Consider the following 20625-nt stretch of genomic DNA (forward strand, 5'->3'; position numbering starts at 1 on the left):
AGGTACAAGAACGATAGCCACTGGCCAGAGTGCCTCAGAGCTCCATGTTGAACCTAGCAGAAAGTCACCTCATGCTCAGATTTTGGCAAACTCAGGTACTTCTGAGACCTGGGGGAGAAACAGAGGCAAGTACTTTCCCCCCAGCACTGGGCTCTTGAGCTACTCTGCTAGGAGTCATTGAGGCCTGTGGGATGCCATAGAACATTGGATATCTAGCCCCAGACTTTGGAAAACAAACAGATTCAAATCAGAAATCATCTGGTAACAGAATAATCCATAAAGGATGTTGCCAGAGAGATTTGAAGGGAAAAAAAGTCCTTAGAATTTTCTTAAATTAGGTTTTTCTTTTAATTACCTACTTATCCTTCAGAAACTTGGAGCGTTCCCATTCCTTATCAACATATTCCTTGTCAATTATGCACAGGCTCAGGCTTATGGTGCCTAGGGTGATACTTAAGAACAAGGCAGCTGGAAATGTTTCCCCCTGGGTTGAGGGGAGTGAGAGGAATGTTGATGTGCTGAGCAGACTGGCTGCTGAGGGGAGCCAACAGAGCAAGGCGCCTGGGGGCAGGGAGCCAGGCTGGTGGGTCTGAAGCCTGGGCTGGGGATGTGTATGGGGGAGGGGGTAAGGAGGTTGGGTTGTCGGTGACAGGGAGGATGGGGGTCTGGGTATGAATCTTTAGACTTTTGTGATCCTGGTGAACTGGCTGGTTCTTAGCATCCTGTCCTTCAAATAGCTAATGTAAGGGTGCCAAGCAAAACTGCTTATTGGCACATTTCCCCCCCTTGCTTGATTGGCTACATCATGCTGCTCCATGGAAGATTAATACTGGGAACATTGTGTGGGCACACTCTGATTCGATGTAGGGGGAAAGGCAGTGGGGCGTGTGTGTGTGTGTGTGTGTGTGTGTGTGTGTGTGTGTGTGTGTGTGTGTGTGTAGGGTGAGGTACCCATCTGGACTGTTTCCAAGATATCAGTCCTCTCTTTGTTCTTGATTAGGCGATGTGTATGTCTTAGTTGGGACTAGATGTGATAAGGACAGGTGGTAAACACAAAGAGAATCACAGTTCCCCTTCATGCTGGACTTGGAACAGAACCAAAAGTCCATTTAGGCTCAAGCACTCGGCTGTTTGGATTGTTTGAATTTTGCGGATAGGTGAGAGATTAGAGGACAGGAAGGATGGCAATTCAGTTTCCGAGTGTGCAGCTGTGCGCTAGGTTTCCCATCCTCATACAAATAGAGACTCCCATATGGAAATGCCCACTTCACTTGGACAGACTGTGAGGTTTCTCCTTACCATTGTCACACTGGGGGACCTGCCACCTCTCCAGGCCTATCTCTAATGTGAGCTTGTATACCTGGTGCTCTTTAGTGACCCTCCCTAGTAGTCCCCTCATCTATTTCCCACATCTCTTCCCATCCTAGTCATTTCTACATCATCTTGCTTTCACTGGTCTCAGCCCCAGTCAGGTACCCAGGACCTAGAAAACCTGCTCTGCCATCAGGGAAAGGTATCTTTGCACAGTAGTTTTCACTGAGTTCCATTCCTTCCTGCTTCAGCACAGGAGAGGACAACCTCTGCGAAGTAGCATGCCAGTGAAATGGGATAGGAGTGCAGACAGATACGATAAAGGCAAAGCTGCAGGCCAATGTGGGCCTGCCTGCTCTGCCCTTGTCCATTTATAAGAATTAGCTGGGCATGATGTGATGCAGTCATAGTGATTCTTATCTGGTTGCGTCTGCTCAGATAGTCTTGGAGGCTCATGAAAGGAATCACTTGTTATTGTGACCAAAAGGCTAAGGGGCAACTGTAGTGAGTCACTGGGCCAGTTATTTAACTTCTCCAAGCCTCAGTGTCCTCCTTAGCAATAGAGCCAGTCACAAAGAGATGGAAATAAAGCTCCATGCACAGAGCCTGCCATATAAGAAGCCCCCAGTAAATTCTTACCATCAATGTTTGGTTGTACAGCCATGAACAGTGAGTGGTCTTTAGTGCCCCATGCCTTGGCCCCTTATTTGTGAAAGGGGGAGATTGTCTGTCATATATAAATATAAGGCTGGTGAGAAAGTGCTCCAAGCTGAGCAAAACATGCTGTGTAATGCATAAATGCATGGTTATTTTCCTATACCCCGGCAACCACCATTCTGATGGGCTCAGACATGTGCTTATCAGGCTGTGGACTGATGTAGTGACTTACAGAGGTGTGTGGAGCTGTTTGGAAGAAACATAACACATAGGTAACTGTGGAAAGGCAGCCAAAGCCAGAGGGTCACATCTCTGATGTCACTTCCTGCTGCTGCCACTAATGGCTTCAGGGTTTGGCCTATTCCTAACCATCAGGCTCTTGCCATTGGGAGGTAAGGAATCCAGCCTCATCTTGCTGAAGGACACCTGGTAAGATATTATTATCCCTTTACTTCTTTACCTCTGGTATCTCTCTACCAGAGGTAGCAATCTGGTAAGCAATCTCTCTACCAGAGAGTGGGCTGAAGACGTAAAAAGAAGTTCAGATATCAGCTTTACTTGAATATTGCTTAGGAAAAAAAATTGAAAATATTGCTTAAAATCAATTTATATGTAGTTTTTAAAAATTGATTTTAACAATCCATAAAAGCCCAAGAGTGCATTTCTGTCGATTATAAAACCAGCTATACAATAAACTGTCTTTTAAAAATAGTTTAATGCACTCCTAATACATATTTATAGGGCACAGGGTGACATTTCAACACAGGCATACGATGTAGAGTGATCAATTCAGGTAATCATGTCCTTGTATTAGGGACATTCACCATCCTCTCTATTAGCTATTTTGAAATCATTAATTGTTGCATTGTTGCTAACCATGGTTATTCTACTGTTTTCTACAATGCTCGAAGGTATTCCTTTTATACCCACCACTGAATCTGTTGACTGTCTGTTCTACCTTATCCTCCTGTGTACCCTTTGATTACTCTGTGTGTGTGTGTGTGTGTGTGTGTGTGTGTGTGTATTTTACACATGTATGAGCAAGTACATGCATATGTGGAGAACAGGGTTCAATGCCAGGTCCTGGGTATTAAACCCAGGTCCTCATGCTTTACATACTGAGCTATATCCTAGCCCTATTTGGTAGACTTTCTTTAGATCTCAAAGGCCGGCTTTAAGTGGACTCCTAGTTTCTGCGTGTCTTGATATGTACCTGCAACACAAGCATCATTAATCTGTAGCTCATCAAGTGGTGAAAGGTGTTGTTCTTTTGATATAATTATTGCCTAAGAAACACAAACACGAGACTCAGCACCCACATGGAGTTTATTGAGAGAAGGGAGAGAAAGGGGGTAGCTGGTGGCCAACCGAAAGCAGGAGAGAGAGAGAGAAAGACAGAAAGAGCAGAGAGAGAGAGAAGGCCAGAGAGAAGGGCCAGAACGGCGTGCTTGCTTTAAAAGGAGGGTTTGCACATGCATAACTGAATCCCCTGTGCAGTCAGGTAAGCCTGACATAGTGATGACATGGCCATCAGCATCCTGCCCATCGTCGGGGGCGGGGTCAGCAGACTGCTGGTTCCCAACAAAAGGGACAGTAGAACATTGTTCACCATAGCAGATATTCATAAATTATTTTTATAATGTGAGTGGTGCGATTGCCCTTTGACTACATTTTCATAAATTAGCTGTAGTGAATGTTGTTTCCTCGTCTCCATAAACAGTAGTAATTAGTCAATTTGGCTTGATCTGGGGGTTTATTTCAAAACTATAGCTCAACTAGAAAGATTCTATCAAGACACATGGGAAAGATAGCAGTACACTGCTTCAGGATACCTTTCTGTGGAACATTGCCAGCCTGGTGTAAAACATGTAGCTTTTTTTCATTAAGTTGTTCTTGTTATCATATTTTGGAAATTATTAAAGCCATGGGGTTTATAAGTCAACCCAAGGTTGGAATTCTTGTTCTCTTCCTGCCTCCTTCTCTCCCTCTCTGTTTCCTTGTTCTGGTTAAGTTTCACTACACAAACTTTTAGCCTTCATTGTACCAAATTCTAGAGTCAGAAGGTGAGGGGCACTTGCAAAATAAATCTTTGTTGAATTAATGAGTGAAGAATAAGTGATGTAATGACTGACTTTTGAGTGCCAATGGTAATGATTGACACACAGACATGATGTAGATGGTGATTTCCAAGGGGATGTGGGAGGGGCAGGCAGGAAGGTTTCATTCAATAGGTAGGATGTCAATCTGTAAGCTGAGAAGGGTATGGCGGTGGTGATTGCATAGCTCTATGAATGTTCTCAGCACCACTGAGTAGTACATGTCCGAAAGTCATCAAGGCAGAATGACATCAGCATAGTGGCACAATCAGAGATGCCTATCATTCATGGGAATTCATGGCCAGAAATAGCTTTGCTGTAAACCAGAAGATCAGCATTCTAAGGCATATCTCTGGGGAAAATAAACAGGGGTTTATTAGCAATTGGCCTGATTTCATGGGATTTAAAAAGGGCCAAAAATCCTAGGGCCCTTTAAGAAGAAAATCAGTAGGAGAGGAGAGGGTTCCTTCCACAGGAAGGTCTGAGGATCTTGAAATCTGTCAGTGGTGAAGGTCATTCTCTGAAGCCAATCGATAATGGCTGGAAGAGGGGGACAGCTTCAGAAACACATGAACACAATTTAGATGTAAAACTGTAAACGGAACAAAATAAATATTCAGGGTCTAGCCCCGGTTAGGTGGAGATTGATGAATTCGCTGACAAGGAAATCAAGTGAGGATGGTAATGAAGCTCAATTAAACAAAGAAAACAATACTGAAGCAAACAACAAGTTTAACGAAGTCACAAACCAAAAAGACAACCAAATTTTGGAGTAAAACAGTATAATCACAGAACTGAAAAAGTTGGATAGATAGCTCCCACAGTAGTCAAATCATGCGGAATAATAGGGTACATTCATAAGCATGTCATTTGAAACTGCATTCATGGGAACATAAAGAAAAGGAAAGGGAAGAAAGCAAAGGACACCGTTGTGACATGTGGTGTTCCATCAAATAGAACAATATTTGCTCCATGAAAATCCCAGGAAAAAAGTAGAGAAAGGAAAAGAAATCTTATTTAAATAAATAATGACATGGGCTAGAGAATGGGCTCAAACTAGGCTTCTCTTCTCAAGGACCCCAGGTTCAAGTCTCAGGACCCATATGGGGGTTCACAACTATTTGTAGCTCTGGTTCTATGGGATCTGATGGTCTCTACTGGCAGCTCTACAGGCACTGGGCACACAAGTGGTACACGGGGCATACACGTAGGCAAGACAACCATATGCATAAAATAATAATAATAATATATTTTAAAAGAATTACTGGCAGGAAACTCCCTAAATCTGGGACTAGAGAGATTACTCAGTGAGTAAGAGTACACACTACTCTTACAGAGGCCCAAGTTGGTGCCCAGCATCCAAGTCAGGCTTACAGCTACCAGTAATTCCAGCTCCATGGAGATCTGTTGTCTCTAACTTTTGAGGGCACCTACATTCCCATTCAAGTGCACATATTATACTTCTATCAGATAAAATAATCTTTAATAAAAAAAAACTCATAAGAAATGAGAAGGATCTGGGTGGTGGTGGCACACAACTTTAATCCTAGCACTCAGGGGGGTAGAGGCAGGTGAATCTCTGTGAGTTTGAGGCCAGCCTGGTCTACACATCGAGTTCTAGGACAGGTCCAAAGCTACACAGAGAAACCCTGTCTCAACAAACAAACAAACAAACAAAAAACAGCAAAAAAAAAAAAATACCCATCCAACAACCAACCAAGCAAAAAACATAAGGGAAGAAAGAAAGTTCTCAGTCTGATGATAGAAGGGTCAGTTCATCAGAAGGATCTAACAATTAGGATTCTCTCTCTCTCTCTCCCACACACACACACACACACACACACACACACACACACACGCACGCACGCACGCACGCGCACGCGTGCACACTCACGACTGATATTGGAATGTCTGACTTTATAAAGCAAATATCAATAGCACTGAGGGAAGAAAAAGGTAGCCATTCAGTAATAGTAAGGGACTTGCATACACCACTTTCAACAGTGAGCAGATCATCCAGACAGCAAATCAATGAAGCAGCAGCAGATTTGAACAACATTATAGGCCAAATGGACCTAACAGACAGATATGGAATATAATCCAATGGTAGCAGAAGGGGTGTTCTTCCTGAGCACCCAGGAGGTATGCTTCCAGGACAGATAACATGATCAGCTATTCAACAAATCTTAAGAAAATTCAGAAAATTGACATATCATCATTTGTAACCACCAGAGTAAGAAATGAGAAGTTTATAATTGGGGGAAAAGAGGAAAATGTGTTCCCAAAATGTTTTAGGGTAGAAAATCAATGTATAAAAACCAATTGCATTTCTTTACACTACAACTACACCACCTATAACAGAAAAAAATGAAAAGAACCCACTTACAATTGCCTTAAGAAGGATAAAACAATAAATTTAACTAAAGAGGTAAAATATCTGTACACTAAAAACTGTAAAACATCAAGAAAACTTTTTTAAAATCACAAATAAAATGGAAGCTTGCCCACATTCATGGATTAGAATATTGATTTTTGCCAAATTCTCCAAAGGTGACCTTTAGGCTTGATGCAGTTCCTGTCCAAGTTCTAACATGGATGTGGAGACACAAGGGACTCTGAAGGATGAAGATGGAGGGCATCACACTTCCTGATTTCAAATTATGTTATAAATCTATGTGGTTGGTCCTAGCATAAAAACAGGCTGTAAGTCAATGGGACAGAATAAAGAGTCCACACATAAAATCTAAAATAAAGAATGTAGGAAGAAAAAACCTGGATACCTACAGGTGAAAGAATAAAACAGAATGCCTATGTTGTATTAAAAGATCAACTCAAAATAAGGTTAAAGAGTTAAGACCTCAAAACCGTGGGGCTTGGCAGTCAGCTCAGTGTTTAAGGGCACTGCTGCCTTGGCAGAGGACCTGGGTTTGGTTCCCAGCACCCACATACTAACAGACAACCAAGTGTTACTGCAGTTCAATGGAATCTGTCACCTTCAGGCCCCCATGGGGGCCACATGTACATGGTGCACACTTGTACATGTAGTCAAACATTCATACAAGTAAACAAAACAGAAAAGATTTCAAGCTACAAAATGCTTGGAAAAAAATATAACTTGATATTTGACCTATTTCAGGTATGAAACCAAAAACACAGGCAATGTGGGCAAAAATAGTGGGGTAAGCAAACACCTTCCATCAACAGAAGAAAGCAGTTGGCATAGGGCTGTTGCAAGATATTTTATTACACTGTGCAAGGATATGTCACTGCGATTGGTTTAATAAAATAGCTAAATGGTCAATAGCTAGGCAGGAGGTATAGGCGGGACTTCCAGACAGAGAGAATTCTGAAAAGAAAGGGGGAGTCTCCAGCCAGATGGAGAGGAAACAATACAGAGAAAAGGTGACCAAGCCATGTAAACGATCGTAGATTAAAAGATTGAGTTTTAAGAGCTAGTTAGGAACAAGCCTAAGCTAAGGCTGAGCTTCCAGAATTAATAATAAGTCTCTGTGTCATTATTTGGGAACTGGCTGGTGGGACAAAGAAAGACTCATTACATACAGCAGAGAAAGACTTGTTTCTCCCTATGGGAAGGGGGAAAAATGTTTTCAAAGCGTATGCCTGGAGATGTTAATATGCAAAAATGTATACGGAATCATAAAATTCAGTAGCAAATGAAGGTATATAAATGGCAAGCATATGTATGAAAATGTGATTAACATGGCTAATCAACCATTGGGAAAGTGGAGTCAAAACCACGAGATAGCAGCATGCCATGCCTGTTAAGGTGGCATTTAAAATAAGAGACATATGTTGGGAAGGGTGCAGAGAAAAGGGAGCATTGGGAAATTGAGTTGGGGTACAGCCACAAAGGGAAACAACAGAGATTCCTCAAAATTTAAAGCTACCCAACTTTATTTTATCTAAAAGAACTCGAGATTTCAAAAGTGATGTTTGCTTACTCAAATTCTTTGCAGTGTTACTCAGGATAGCTGGGATACAGAGACAGTGTGAATGTCCACCAACAGATGAGTGACTGTGGGGTGTGTTGTTACTTAGCCCTAAAAGAGAAGGAAACCTTGCCATTTTTAAAAACTGGATGGATCTGCAAGACGTGCTAAGTGAAAAAAGCCAGACAGGACAAATGTGGTGGTTCATGATCTCACTTCTTGTGAAACCCAAAATAACCAAATTCATAGGAACAGCAAAGTAGAACTGTGTCTCTTGAAGTTGGCAGCTGTTAAAATGAGACAGATATGGCATGAGGAGGATAGGTGGCATGTTCAGCCATAAAATGAATCTTAACAAAATTAGGACTTTTCTTCGAACACCAACAACACAGGCAACTCGGACAGAAATAAAAAAGTGGGGCTAAGCAAACTAAACCTCTATCGACAAAGGAAAACAGTCAGCACAAGACAACCCATATAAAGGGAGAAAATGTGGGAAGGAAATTTTATTGTCTTTTGTAACCACAATGACATGAAACTAGAAATCAATATCAGGAGGAAAATAGGAAAACTTGCCAAAAAATGTTTTAGGATAGAAAATCCACATGTAAAAATCAATTGTATTTCTCTATGACAACAACAAACCATCTAGAACAGGAAGTAAAAGACTTACACATGCATCAAAAAGAACAAGATACTTACCATGCACAATGAATAGGTTTCTGTGGAGATGTGTACAGCCAAGTACACTGGGAAACCGTATCATATTGTATACTTGTGAGAGGGTAGATCCTGAACATTTTCAACACAGATTCTCTCTCTCTCTCTCTCTCTCTCTCTCTCTCTCTCTCTCTCTCTCTCTCTCTCTTCAGGTAGCTGTGAATTTATGGATATGCTCAATGACTTGGTTGTAGTTATTTCACAATTGTATATGCATGTCAAAACATCAAGTTATATATCTTAAATATATTCAACAAATCAATGAAGATAGTGAATTTTATGTTACAGTATTTTACCAACTTAAGCATAGCTGGAGAGAAATCCAGAGATTGCTACTTGGCCAATTTATTTTCTCTTAAATACTGGGATGAGAATGAAATTTTAAAAAATACTGCAGTTTCTAGCTCACAACATGCTTGTCCTTTTAAAGAATGTCTATGGACAAGGACCTTTCCCTAGTGTAGGTTATTGGCTCATTCAGTCATAACCGACAATTCAGGGAATATTGGTGACTACCTGTTTCACACATGAAGAAATACATGCTTGAGTGTTTGAATTTGTTGCTGTAAAGTCACAGTTGGTTCAAAGCAAATGTCTGGTCTACTCACAAGCTACTGCTTACACACACACTGAATGCACGCCCAAGCTCCTTCCAATATTTTAAGCATAACGTTGTAACCTTGTAGCTTAAAAACAAACCAAAAATCACTGATATTCATAGTACTGGGAAAGTCATGTCATGCTGGAGAAGGAAGAAAGCTTAGACTCAAGTTCAAACCATGATGTTGTCCTCAGTCTAGAACAGGGTTTCTCAGCCTTCCTAATGGCTGCAACACTTTAATGCAGTTCCTCATGTTGTGGTGACCCACAGCCATAAAATTATTTGGTTGCTACTTTATAACTGTAATTTTGCTACTGTTATGAATCATAATGTAAATATCTGATGTGTGACCCCAAGGGGTCATGACCCACAGGTTCAGAATCACTTGCCCAGTAGTTAGTAAATTCAGGTGGATATCAGTAACACCTCTGAACCCCCACACAATTCAGACAGCATCTGTTTTGACCAGAACAAGAGTGACCAGTGGTGACTGCTGCCCTGTCTTTAGCACTGACAGTGTTCCCTGTGGAAAGAAAAAACACCCAGCTTGGGCTGAGCATCGTCTGCCCTACTGCCTGTATTCAGATCCACCTGAGGCTAGGGGAAGAAGCCAGAGGGTGAGGTGCGGTTCCCTTCTGCTCTGCCTCCTCTTTAAGGATGTCCCCTGTCACACACCATGCTTCCTCTGAGCTAGAGAGAAAGGGGATGACACTTGTGCTTTGTATTCTCCTGTGAGAGGGGGAGGGAAAGGGGAAAACATTAGCTGGGTATGAAATTTCCCATAAGCCACACAGATTCCCTCAAATTCTAAAAGCCCCTTGCTGTATGCCATGGTCTGAGAAGATGGGCATCCCTGGTATACTGTTGTTGCTATCAGGTTTTTGTTGTTTATTTGTTTGTTTTTGTCAGAGTTCTATGCAGCCCTGACTGCTCTAGAAACTGCTATCTAGACCAGACTGGCTTCCAACTCAGATGCTAGAATTAAAGGCCTAGGCCACCACACCCATCTACATGTTGTTACTTTTATTGTAGACACAATGTAATAGCAACACTAAATGTGCTTAGACGTGACTCCACATGCCAGTGAGGGCCTGCCACCCCAACCTGAAGGTCTCCCTTCACTTTTGACCAGGACTATATTACTCTTGTTTGGGCACTTGCTGTGCTGAATTAATTTCTAAACTATTCACCATTCTGCACCCCTCTTCTCTCTCTGCCATGATGACTGTCAGCCACACGAGATGCTGAGCACATGAAATGAAACTTATCTAGAAGGAGACGTGCTGTGAGGAAACAAAAAGTACAGTGAGTCTGAAGTCTTAGTGACCAAAATAAAATGTCAAAATACTGTTAATACGTTTCAAGGAAAACATTTCAAGGCATTGATTATATGTTTAAAATATTAAATGTGGCTGGGGATAGATTTCATTCAGGTGGTGTTCACAAAGCTCTGGGCTTGATTCCCAGTACCTCTTAAAATTAGGTGTGATCTAGCATGCTGGTCATCCTTGCACTTGGGAAATGGAAGCAGGAGGGTCAGAAGTTCAAGATCATCCTCAGCTACATAAGAAGTTCTGTTTGAGCTTGGGCTATATGAGACCCAACACACACACACACACACACACACACACACACACACACACACACACACACACACACAGTATTTATATGCTTACATATTACATTAAAGTTAAAATCCTCAGTTTACTTTTAAATATGATTATTAGGAAATTTGAAATTGTACAGGACTTGCATTATGTTTCCCCGAGGTGATGCTATGCAGATTTGCCATTTCTACTTGCCCTTCTTTCAAGATGCAGGCTGGATGGGTTTGCCCTCCAGAATGTATTTTTGGCTGGCTGAGGCTGTCAAAATCAGTAGAAGTCACTGAAATTACTGTACTTGGTTTATTCATTCAAGTTCGTGCTCGACCAAGGAAGTGATGAGGGAAACATTTCTTTCTTCTTAGCACCCACTTAACTCTGAGATGAAATCTCCTGACAAGAACACAGCTGTTGACCTGGCCTGTGACCTTAGGGTTGATCTCCCCACTTTAAACTAGAGTGTATGCTGGCAGAGCCTATGTGAAAGAAAAAAAAAAACAAAACAAGTTATTTACTTTATGTTCATGGACCTCTTATGGAATTCCAAGTCTCCCTTAAATGTTTTAGGCACAATGCACATTTTCATGACCTGTCGGCTAGAGAGTCTTGTCTGAAGTATCAGGTATAGCTATTGTCATACCCTTTCCAGACTTTTCCTTGACATGTCACATTCTGACAATGAAGCCATAGCCTCCATGCATAAGGAAGTTGAGTCAGAAACAGAGAAGTTGACTCTCTGATCTATCATGAAAGAAGAAAAACAGAACTCAGGAGCCAAGGAGTGAGCCAGAAGGGACCAAGATGGGATGCTTCATATTTCCCCAGGCAGGGGCCTGGAGGGCTAAGTAGGTTTGGGAAAGGATTCAAGGTGAGAGTTGTAGGAATAGCAGGGGTCGGGGGTGGGGTTGGGGGTGGAGGGGTGGGGTGGATGATGAAAACAGACACCACACTGCCATGGAATATTTTTAAGGACAGAGGTGGCCTCTGGGAATCATTCATGGTTTTACTATAAGTGAGGTAGGGCTGGAGAGGTGTGGGTCAAGCAGAAACTGCTCATACATTCTTAGGGTATGGTACAAACACTGGGCAATGAAACCCTAGTCTCATGCACTGAGTGAGGGACCATGAAACATGCTTCTCATCTTTTGGTTGTCAAAATTTGAAAGTTGGCATACTGGCAGAACATTAGAGCTATGTAATAAATATGTGCCAAGCTCTTTATTGCTAAGTAAATACATATATGATGGCAAATAAAACACACACAGCCACCAATTTAAATCAACATAAGTTGGGAATAGTGACACACACCTGTAATCCTAGCACTTGGAGGCAGAGGCAAAAAGATTATACACGTTTGAGGCTAGCCTGGCCTAATAGCAAGCTCCAGGCCAATCAGGCCTACACATATAGGTCCCCTCTCAAAATGAGAATTGCAAAATTATAGCACAGGGTAGGAGAGATGGCCTCTTACTGCTCTTCCAGAGGATCCAGTTTTGTCCCCAGCACCCACGCGGTGGCTCACAACCATCAGTAACTCAAGTTCCAGGCTATCTGGTGCCCTCTTCTGGCCTTCATGGGCAATAGACATTCATGGTGCACATACATACATACACACATACATACATCACATACATACATACAGGCAAAACACTCATCCACCTAAATAAAAGTGCATAAGTCTTAAAAAAAAATAAAGCAATATAACTTCATGAAACTGTAAAAGGCAGGGGGAAAAAAACTTCAGATGTCAGCTGGGTGGTGGCAGTGCACACCTTTAATCCTAGCACTCAGGAGGTTTCTGGGTTTGAGGTGAGCCTGGTCTACAGAGTGACTTCTAGGACAGCCAGGGCTACACAGAGAAACCCAGTCTCAAAAAAAAAAAAAAAAAAAAAAAATAGAAAAAACAATCTCAGAAATCTTCAAGTACCGTTTGATTCATTTGTTTGGTAATTTTTATGGAGTTTTGCCTGTATGCATGTCTGTGTACCATGTTTTGTGCCTGGTCTCCTGGGTGGCCAGGAGAGGATATCAGATCTTCTGGACCTGGATTTACAGATGGTTGTGAATCACCACATGGGTCCTCTATAAGAGCAGCCAGCCAGACACGGTAAATGACCACATAGCAGATTAACCCATCAGCAGCACACATGTGGCCTGAGGTCTGAGAGAAGAGTGGCCTGGAGGTGCTAGGAATCTTGCATAGATGACAACAATGAAGAGAAAAGTGGGAAGCAATGGTTGGGTCATTGCCGGCAATGGTTGCACGGTTCTGTGCATCTCTTTATACGTGTGGGTTAGTCTATGATGGCCATTTAGGGAATAGCCTCCTGGTATGTGCCAGTGGTTCTGTCTAATGAATGTGAGCAAGTGCCAAGAGATGACTCCTGTCCAGGGCTGAGGCTTACGGCATGCTTCCTTTAGGACAGAGCAAGCCTTTTCTTTCCCCACAATAACCTTATGAAATATATACTCTCAAATGGATGGAACTAGAAAAAACCAACCTGAGTGAGGTAACCAGACCCAGAAAGACAAACACTATATGTACTCACTAATAAGTGGATATTAGGTGTAAAACAAAGGACAACCAGACTACAATCCACAACCACCAGAGAAGCTAGTTAGAAAGGGGCACTCTAAGAGGGCCACACATGGAGGGCCCCAGGAAGGGAAAATAGTTAAGATTTCCTGGGTAAACTGGGAGAGGAGGTAGAAGGGAGGGGATGGGAACATGAGGGATCAGGAAGACCAAGTTGAGGGAGAGATGGAGGGGGAGAGCAATGAAAGAGACATCATGACAGATGGAGCCACTGTGGGGTTGGGGAGAATCCTGGTGCTAGAGAAATTCCCAGGAATCCACAAGGATGACCCCAACAAAGACTCCTAGCAATAGTGGAGAGGGTGCCTGAATTGGCCTTCTCCAAGGTTAGTGACTACCCTAATTGTCCTCATAGAACCTACATCCAGTAACTGACGGAAGCAGATACAGTGACCCACAGCCAAATACAGGGCTGAGCTCCTGGAGTTCAGTTGAAGAGAGGTAGAAGGGATCATATGAACAAGGGGGTCAAGAACAGGATGGGGAAAACTACAGAGACAGCTAACCCAAGCTAGTAGCAGCTCATGCACTATGGACTGACAGCCCGGGAACCTGCGTGGGAATGTTGTTGACAGTTATGGGACTTGATCTGTTGGGGAAGCCCCTGTCCCAGGGTCATGAACTGGCTTTTTGGAGTGCATTCCCTATGGTGGGATACCCTTCTCAGCCACGATACAGGGGGTAGTGGCTTGATCCTGCCTCAACTTGGTATGCCAGACTTTGTTGACTCCCCAAGGAAGGCCTTATCTACTCTGATGATTGGATGAAGGATAGGAAGGGGGAGGGGGATGGGAAAAAGGGAGGGAGGGGAAACCAGTTGGTATATAAAATAAAAAATAAATTTAGAAGAATGAATATATGTTGTCATGCCTCCACTTCTACAGGGGTGGGAACTCAGGGGCAGGTTAAATGATTCACTAAATCCACACAGTTGTAATTCAAACCTATATGCTGCCCAGCTTCAAAGCCCAGACAATGTCTCAATGTTGATTAACTATGATTTTTTTTTATAGCACCTTGTGCTTGTCATGTTTCTCCCTTATTTAACCTCCAGTGTGGATCCCTGTGACTCAGCTTGGAACTAGTTTTCCCCTCTCAGCAGTAGAAGCAGCAAGAATTTACCTAGACCCAAATACTCTGTTCCTGACCCCAGAACAACATGTTTATTTATATATCGTATCCTATGGTTTTTAAGCATCATTAAAGTGGCTCTACTTGGCCCTGTAAGGAGCTAATTAATCACCAAATATAGACCACGACTTGTTCTTTTCAGCCTTCTGTATGCTTCTTTCCCTCATTGTGTGATGCCATCTGGTGCTATGAGCTCATGCTTTTTGTGTCCCCTTGCAGAGTGCCAGATTCATCCTTTCTAAGCCCAGAAAGCTGGGTTGATTTCAGTTTGCTTCTGTGGCTCTGAAAGCCCTGGAATCTAACGCCTCCTTGTAGATTTTGCCAGTATCACTCCTTTACATTACTACTGGGCCTTCTGTCTCCATCCTCCTCCATGTAGATGGTGCATGAATAGTTGTGCAGATCAGCCTTTCTTTTTAAATCTCGAGGCCTTAAGATTAAAGAGCTTTTGGTAAGTCATTGAGCACCAGTAGGTCTCCTGTGCCATTTTTGTTAGCGTAATGCATGGGCTGTGGGAAGCCAAACCTTAATACTTATTCCTGCAAATCTGTTTGACTTTGCTGTGAGGGCAGAACATGCATTTAAGAGCAGGACATTAGAAGTCATTTAGTTGGTCTCTGATCCATCCTTCACTCATTTCTTTTTCAAATTCTGCTCAAGCCCAGACTCTTTTTGTCTCCAAGGAGTTGATCACTGGGAACCTAGAACATTTTCTTGTGCATTGAGCCTAGGATGTCAGGGCTTCACCACCAGTGTCCTCATCTTTGAGACCTTTGAGGGCTGACTATAGATCTGGTCCCTTCCCTTGCTGTCTTCTGATGTTCACTTTGGCATCCTTGTTTAGACTTACATCTCAGGGGAAGGAACTATGTCTGGTGATGTATGTGCTGCTTACCTCATTTCTGATACCAGTGGAGTACCCAATGGCTGGCCTTCTTGCTATACTCCTGCCTCCCGGGGTCCTGCCTGCTACTGCCAAGGGGGAGAGGAGGAAATTGGTCCTGGGAATGTTTGCAATGGTTTAAGGAAGCACACAATTCCTACGTGCACAAGTTGTTTTAGGGCCAATGTCTACGAGTCTGAGATAACTTTTTTGTTTGATTGTTTCATTTTTTTTTTTCAATTCTGCCTCTCATCTCCAGCATGAAGCAGCTTCTAAGAGATGCAGGTAGCCAGCCATGTAGCCAATGTAATGTCCAAATAACATGTATAGACAGGTGTTAAAAAATACACAGACAGAACCCTCCACCATGAAGCAGCTTTGTTTCCAAAAGTGCTCATGGAAAAATATATGATCAATATGAATTGATCATATATTTTAGAATAACAATGACAATAGAAATCTGTAGAATTTACATGAGTTTCTAAAGTTAAAGAATTGGATTTGTCTAATAGAACACACATTAAGACTTGTGACCTCAGGCTAATTCTTTAGCCTCTGAACTTCAGACTTATTCTGTTTAGTGGAAATAATTATACCTGGGTCATTGATGAGTATCAGTTGGATTCTTTTTGCATGTTTATGTGTATGGCATGTGGTATGTATGTATCTCCCATTGCGTAGGTGCAAATATATATATATGTACAATGTATATATATATATATATCTGTGTAGAAGCAAGAGGTTGATGGGCATCTTCCTAAATTACTCTCCACTTTAAAAACCAAGGCACAGTGCCTTACTTGTACCCAGAGCTTGCCTATTCCGATAGTTTAGCTAATCAGTTTGCACTGGGGATCCCCTCTCCCTGCTGCCCAAGTGGGATTACAGGTGGGTGCCATACCCACCCAGTATTTATGTAGGTGTTGAGGAGCTGCCTTAGTCATCATTCTTATGAGGCAAACCCTTGACCTGCTGAACCATCTCCACAACCCCTCAAGTGGATTTTTGTTAGATGGTTTTTCTGTGTGACCAGGACGATCAGATCATTTCTATCTTTTATTCCATATATGGCATGCTGGATAAATTGAATTTTGTATAGTGAACCAATTTGTATTCCTGAGAGGTATCTCATTTGGTCATGATGCATGGCTTTCTAAAATGTTGCTGAACTCAGATTGCTAGTATTGTGAAGGAATTTTGCATAAAATGTATTAAGGACTGTTACATATCTTCCTGGGATTGGGGAGTTGACTCATATGGTGAATATTGGTAAGTGTATGGGGACCCAATTTTGATCTGAAGAACCCATTTTTTTGTTTGTATGTTTTAAAATTTAAAAAAATGAAAAAAATGAAAAAGTGTTGAGTAGAATTGGTGAAGGCTGTGATGAAAACAGGTTGATCCATGGAGACTTGCTTGCTAGTTAGTCTAGCTAGTCTAGTTAGTGAGTTCCAAGCCAGTGGGAGGTCCTGTCACAGACACAGGGAGGGAGGGAGGGACGGAGGGAGGAAGGAAGGAAGGATGAAAAGGCAGATAGTACGAAGGAGTGACGCCCAAGGCTGCTTTCTGGTCTCACATACACACATATGTACTCACATTTGCACCCCCCCCCCCACACACACACAGCTTGCTTTCTTGTGATGTCTTGGTTCAGGTAGGAGGTAGGAGGCATTTCTTTTACACACACACCTTTGTTTTTTTTTTTTTGACGAGTCTGAGAATTGCTGATTTTTCTTTAAGCATTTGGTTAAACTCACCAGCTACCTTGGGCTTTTCCTTACAGGACATGTTTTACCATGTTAATTACAAACTCTTTCCTTTTCTTATTATAGATATAGTCAGAATAGATTACCTATTGCCTTGAGTTAGCCCTTTAAGTTTGTGTCTTCCTGGGAATTTCTTCTGTCTAATATCATATTAGTGTTTGGCAGGTTTCCCCAGTATTTATTACTGTGAGATTAACCTCCTTTCACTACCTGATTTTTTTTTTTATTTCACTTTGCATTTTTACTTCCTGGGAGTCTACCCACTAGAGATTAATTTGTTATCTGTTAGGCTTTGCCAGATAACAGCTGCAGGGGTTAAAGGGCTAGCATACACTCACACTGCCTAAAAGTCAGTTTAATGAAATGCATTTATTCCAACAACTGAACATGATGACTGGCCCTGAGAGAAGTATATATTGTTTGTTGTTGAGTTTTAAGGGCAAAATGATGCTTTTCATAGGATTCAGAACAGATCCACAGCCATTCAGTGAACACACTGGGTATGAGGATAAGGATGAGGGCTGAAGATGACCCAACGGCTACACGAGGCCGTATCAAAATATGGGACTGGCCATGACACCAGATGGGGGAAGAAAAGAATTCTTTGTCCATCAACACTAAGGTCTGTCTCAAGACTCATAGTTCAAGTCAGTAACGTTAAGGAATGACACCAGCTGCTGGAGGACTAAATAGACTTTTGTTTGGCAATTATAGCTACCCCCTAAATCACTATGTAGAAGTTGACTATGGAAAATGCCTTCTAGTTTCCAAATATATATACTAATATATATATATATATATATATATATATATATATACATACATACATACATACATATACATATACTAATGAATTTTGGGGGTGAATCTTAATTGATAGTTTGAGACTAGATGGAATTTAGACAAGGCATTTAAGTGTTAACTTAAAATGTTAGGCTGGTTCTCTTCAACAATTTGTACATTTCAGCTCATTTTCCCCCGGATATAGTTTTGTGTTGAAGTCAAACTCATTCAGTATTGAAAGGATATATATATACATATATACATATATATGTATATATATGTGTGTATATATATATATATATATCACTCATAAAAAATGCATTTAAAATGAAATGTGATTTTTGTATTTGGCTGCCACGAGTTGCCTCTGTTAATGACAGTAATCAAGAGATTCCTTGTCCTTTTCCCATTCATTCCCTGGTTTAGGATAAATTATTCTGCCTTGGGCTCCAGTATTCTATTACAAATGAAAAGGCTAGCAAATCGCATTTCTTATTTCTTTCAAGGTATTGCCCAGCGATGCACAGCTATCAAGTACCACTTTTCGCAGCCAATCCGCTTAAGAAACATTCCTTTCAATTTAACCAAGACAATCCAGCAAGATGAATGGCACCTACTTCGTAAGTATTTCTGGGAAAGGATTAGACAAGAAGAAAATAAAAATTCCCTACCTCTCTTGAGTTTGGATTGAAAGCTGTTTTTCCCATGTGTCCTCTGGGCCCAGCTGAACTTGGTCAGGCAATGCAAGCATCAGCTTGCTATGCTGTACCCACAGTGTGTTTACAATTCAAATGTGAGAAAAATCATGTGTGAAGTTCTATAAGACAGGGCTATGTGCCTGTCAGCCCGAGTGGCATTGATAACTAACTTCAGGTAACGGAACTTTTTTTTTTACGTTTTATTTTTAATTATGTGTATTGTGAGGAGGTATATGTATGGGAGTTCAGGTGCCTGTAGAGGCCAGAGGCACCACTAGAGCTCTCTAAAGCTGGAGTTACAGGTGGTTGTGAGCCACCCCACATGGGTGCTGGGAACCAAGCTCAGAGATCAGTGTGTGCTCTTTAACCACCAACCATTCTTCCTAGCCCATTTTGCTAGTATTATTATTTTTTAATATCAAGTTAGTATATATAAGGACTTGACCTGGACATTATACCTTCAATGTGCTCATTTTTTTTCCCTGTATATATTCTGTAATTATTTTAGTTACTGTGTTAGCTCAGGTCATTGTACATTTTGCTGAAATGCCTTTATGAATGCATGTCATAATTTCTCAGAGGGCATCTCTTATCTCTACATCTTGGTGGAAAGAACTGCTCTTTTTCATTATCAAAGAAAGTCTAGATAAGATCAGTGAAACTAAAAAGGGTGGATATTTACCTAGAAATTGTTGGTTCAGCCTGCCTAGTGGTAGGTGGCACGTTTTTTTCCAGTTTGCTCCAGAGTCAGAAGTCAGCTTTGCTGTCTTTCCCAGTGAGCAACAGAGATGGCTACTGTGGGCACATTGTTTGGCGGAGAAAGCCATGGTAGATACTGTCTCGTTCTTACCATAAATCACCCTGGAGAGCAAAAGGCTCTGTCCTGATTCTCACTACAAACACAGGGGCTCGACTTTAGGGCTTACAAAGTCTTTGGATAAAAGCCAGGTCATGGTGATGGTGTGCGCCTTTAATCCCAGCACCTGGGAAGCAGAGGCAGGTGGATCTCCAAGGTCGAGATCAATCTGTTCTATAGAGTGTTTTCCAGGACAGCCCAGTCTACAGAAAAACCCTAACATAATAAAACAAAAACAAGTCATTGGATAAAACTCTCATTTATTTTCTGAGAGCATGATAGACTTCTTGAAAGTTCTTTCTTGCTGGAAAATCAATAGGCCCAGAAATCTTATCTGGGTGGTCTTCCTTCTTAACCTCTTATGAGCACATTTGAAGGTCTTTGTCTTAGGTGTTTGTGAAGATCAGTGTCATTGTCACTGACTATGACCAGACAGAAAAATTACAGGGCCCAGCAAAGGACCTCATCTCTTTAACTCTCTAAGTTTGGGCCTATTTACTCAGCAAGGCAAATATTTGAGCATTAGCCTTGGAGGTGTTTCTAAGAGAAAGATGCTTTCAGCTCCCAAAGGCCTGGCCGATTCTGAGAGCCATGCTTGGTGATCTGCACCACATTCCCCAGTAAACACACTACCATGTCTGAAACCAATACCAGGCCCCTGTAAGTTACATCTGATCTCTATGTTTTTAATAGTCACAGAAGACAGACAGATCTTTCACATCACAGAGCCTTGGGATGTTATAGCAAATGACTGAACAATTATTAGTCCCTCTCCGCATATGTGGTCATCTCCAAATTCTTTGTACCCTGTACCCATAACACCAAATTCAGCATATTTAAATTGCTACAATCCATTGCCCCTTATTTTGTGATGTGTATTTTCTTCTGAGGAAAAAAAAAAGCCGTGTTTTAATTCATATATTAAAAGATTTTAAAGCTTTTAGATGGAAGTAAGGACTCCCTTTGAATAAAT

The 20625-nt window shown here is 41.7% G+C and overlaps 1 protein-coding gene across 1 annotated transcript in view; it reads left to right on the forward strand.

Moving 5' to 3' along the window:
- Tmem178a (transmembrane protein 178A) overlaps nt 1-20625 on the forward strand; it is a 58202-nt gene that overhangs the window by 24582 nt on the left and 12995 nt on the right. The window contains exon 2 of the mRNA XM_051175158.1: nt 18605-18718. Coding sequence (XP_051031115.1) covers nt 18605-18718 — 114 coding nt within the window. The remainder of the gene's footprint in view (nt 1-18604; nt 18719-20625) is intronic.

Source organism: Phodopus roborovskii, unplaced genomic scaffold, assembly GCF_943737965.1.
Source record: "Phodopus roborovskii unplaced genomic scaffold, PHOROB, whole genome shotgun sequence".
Lineage (NCBI taxonomy): Eukaryota > Metazoa > Chordata > Mammalia > Rodentia > Cricetidae > Phodopus > Phodopus roborovskii.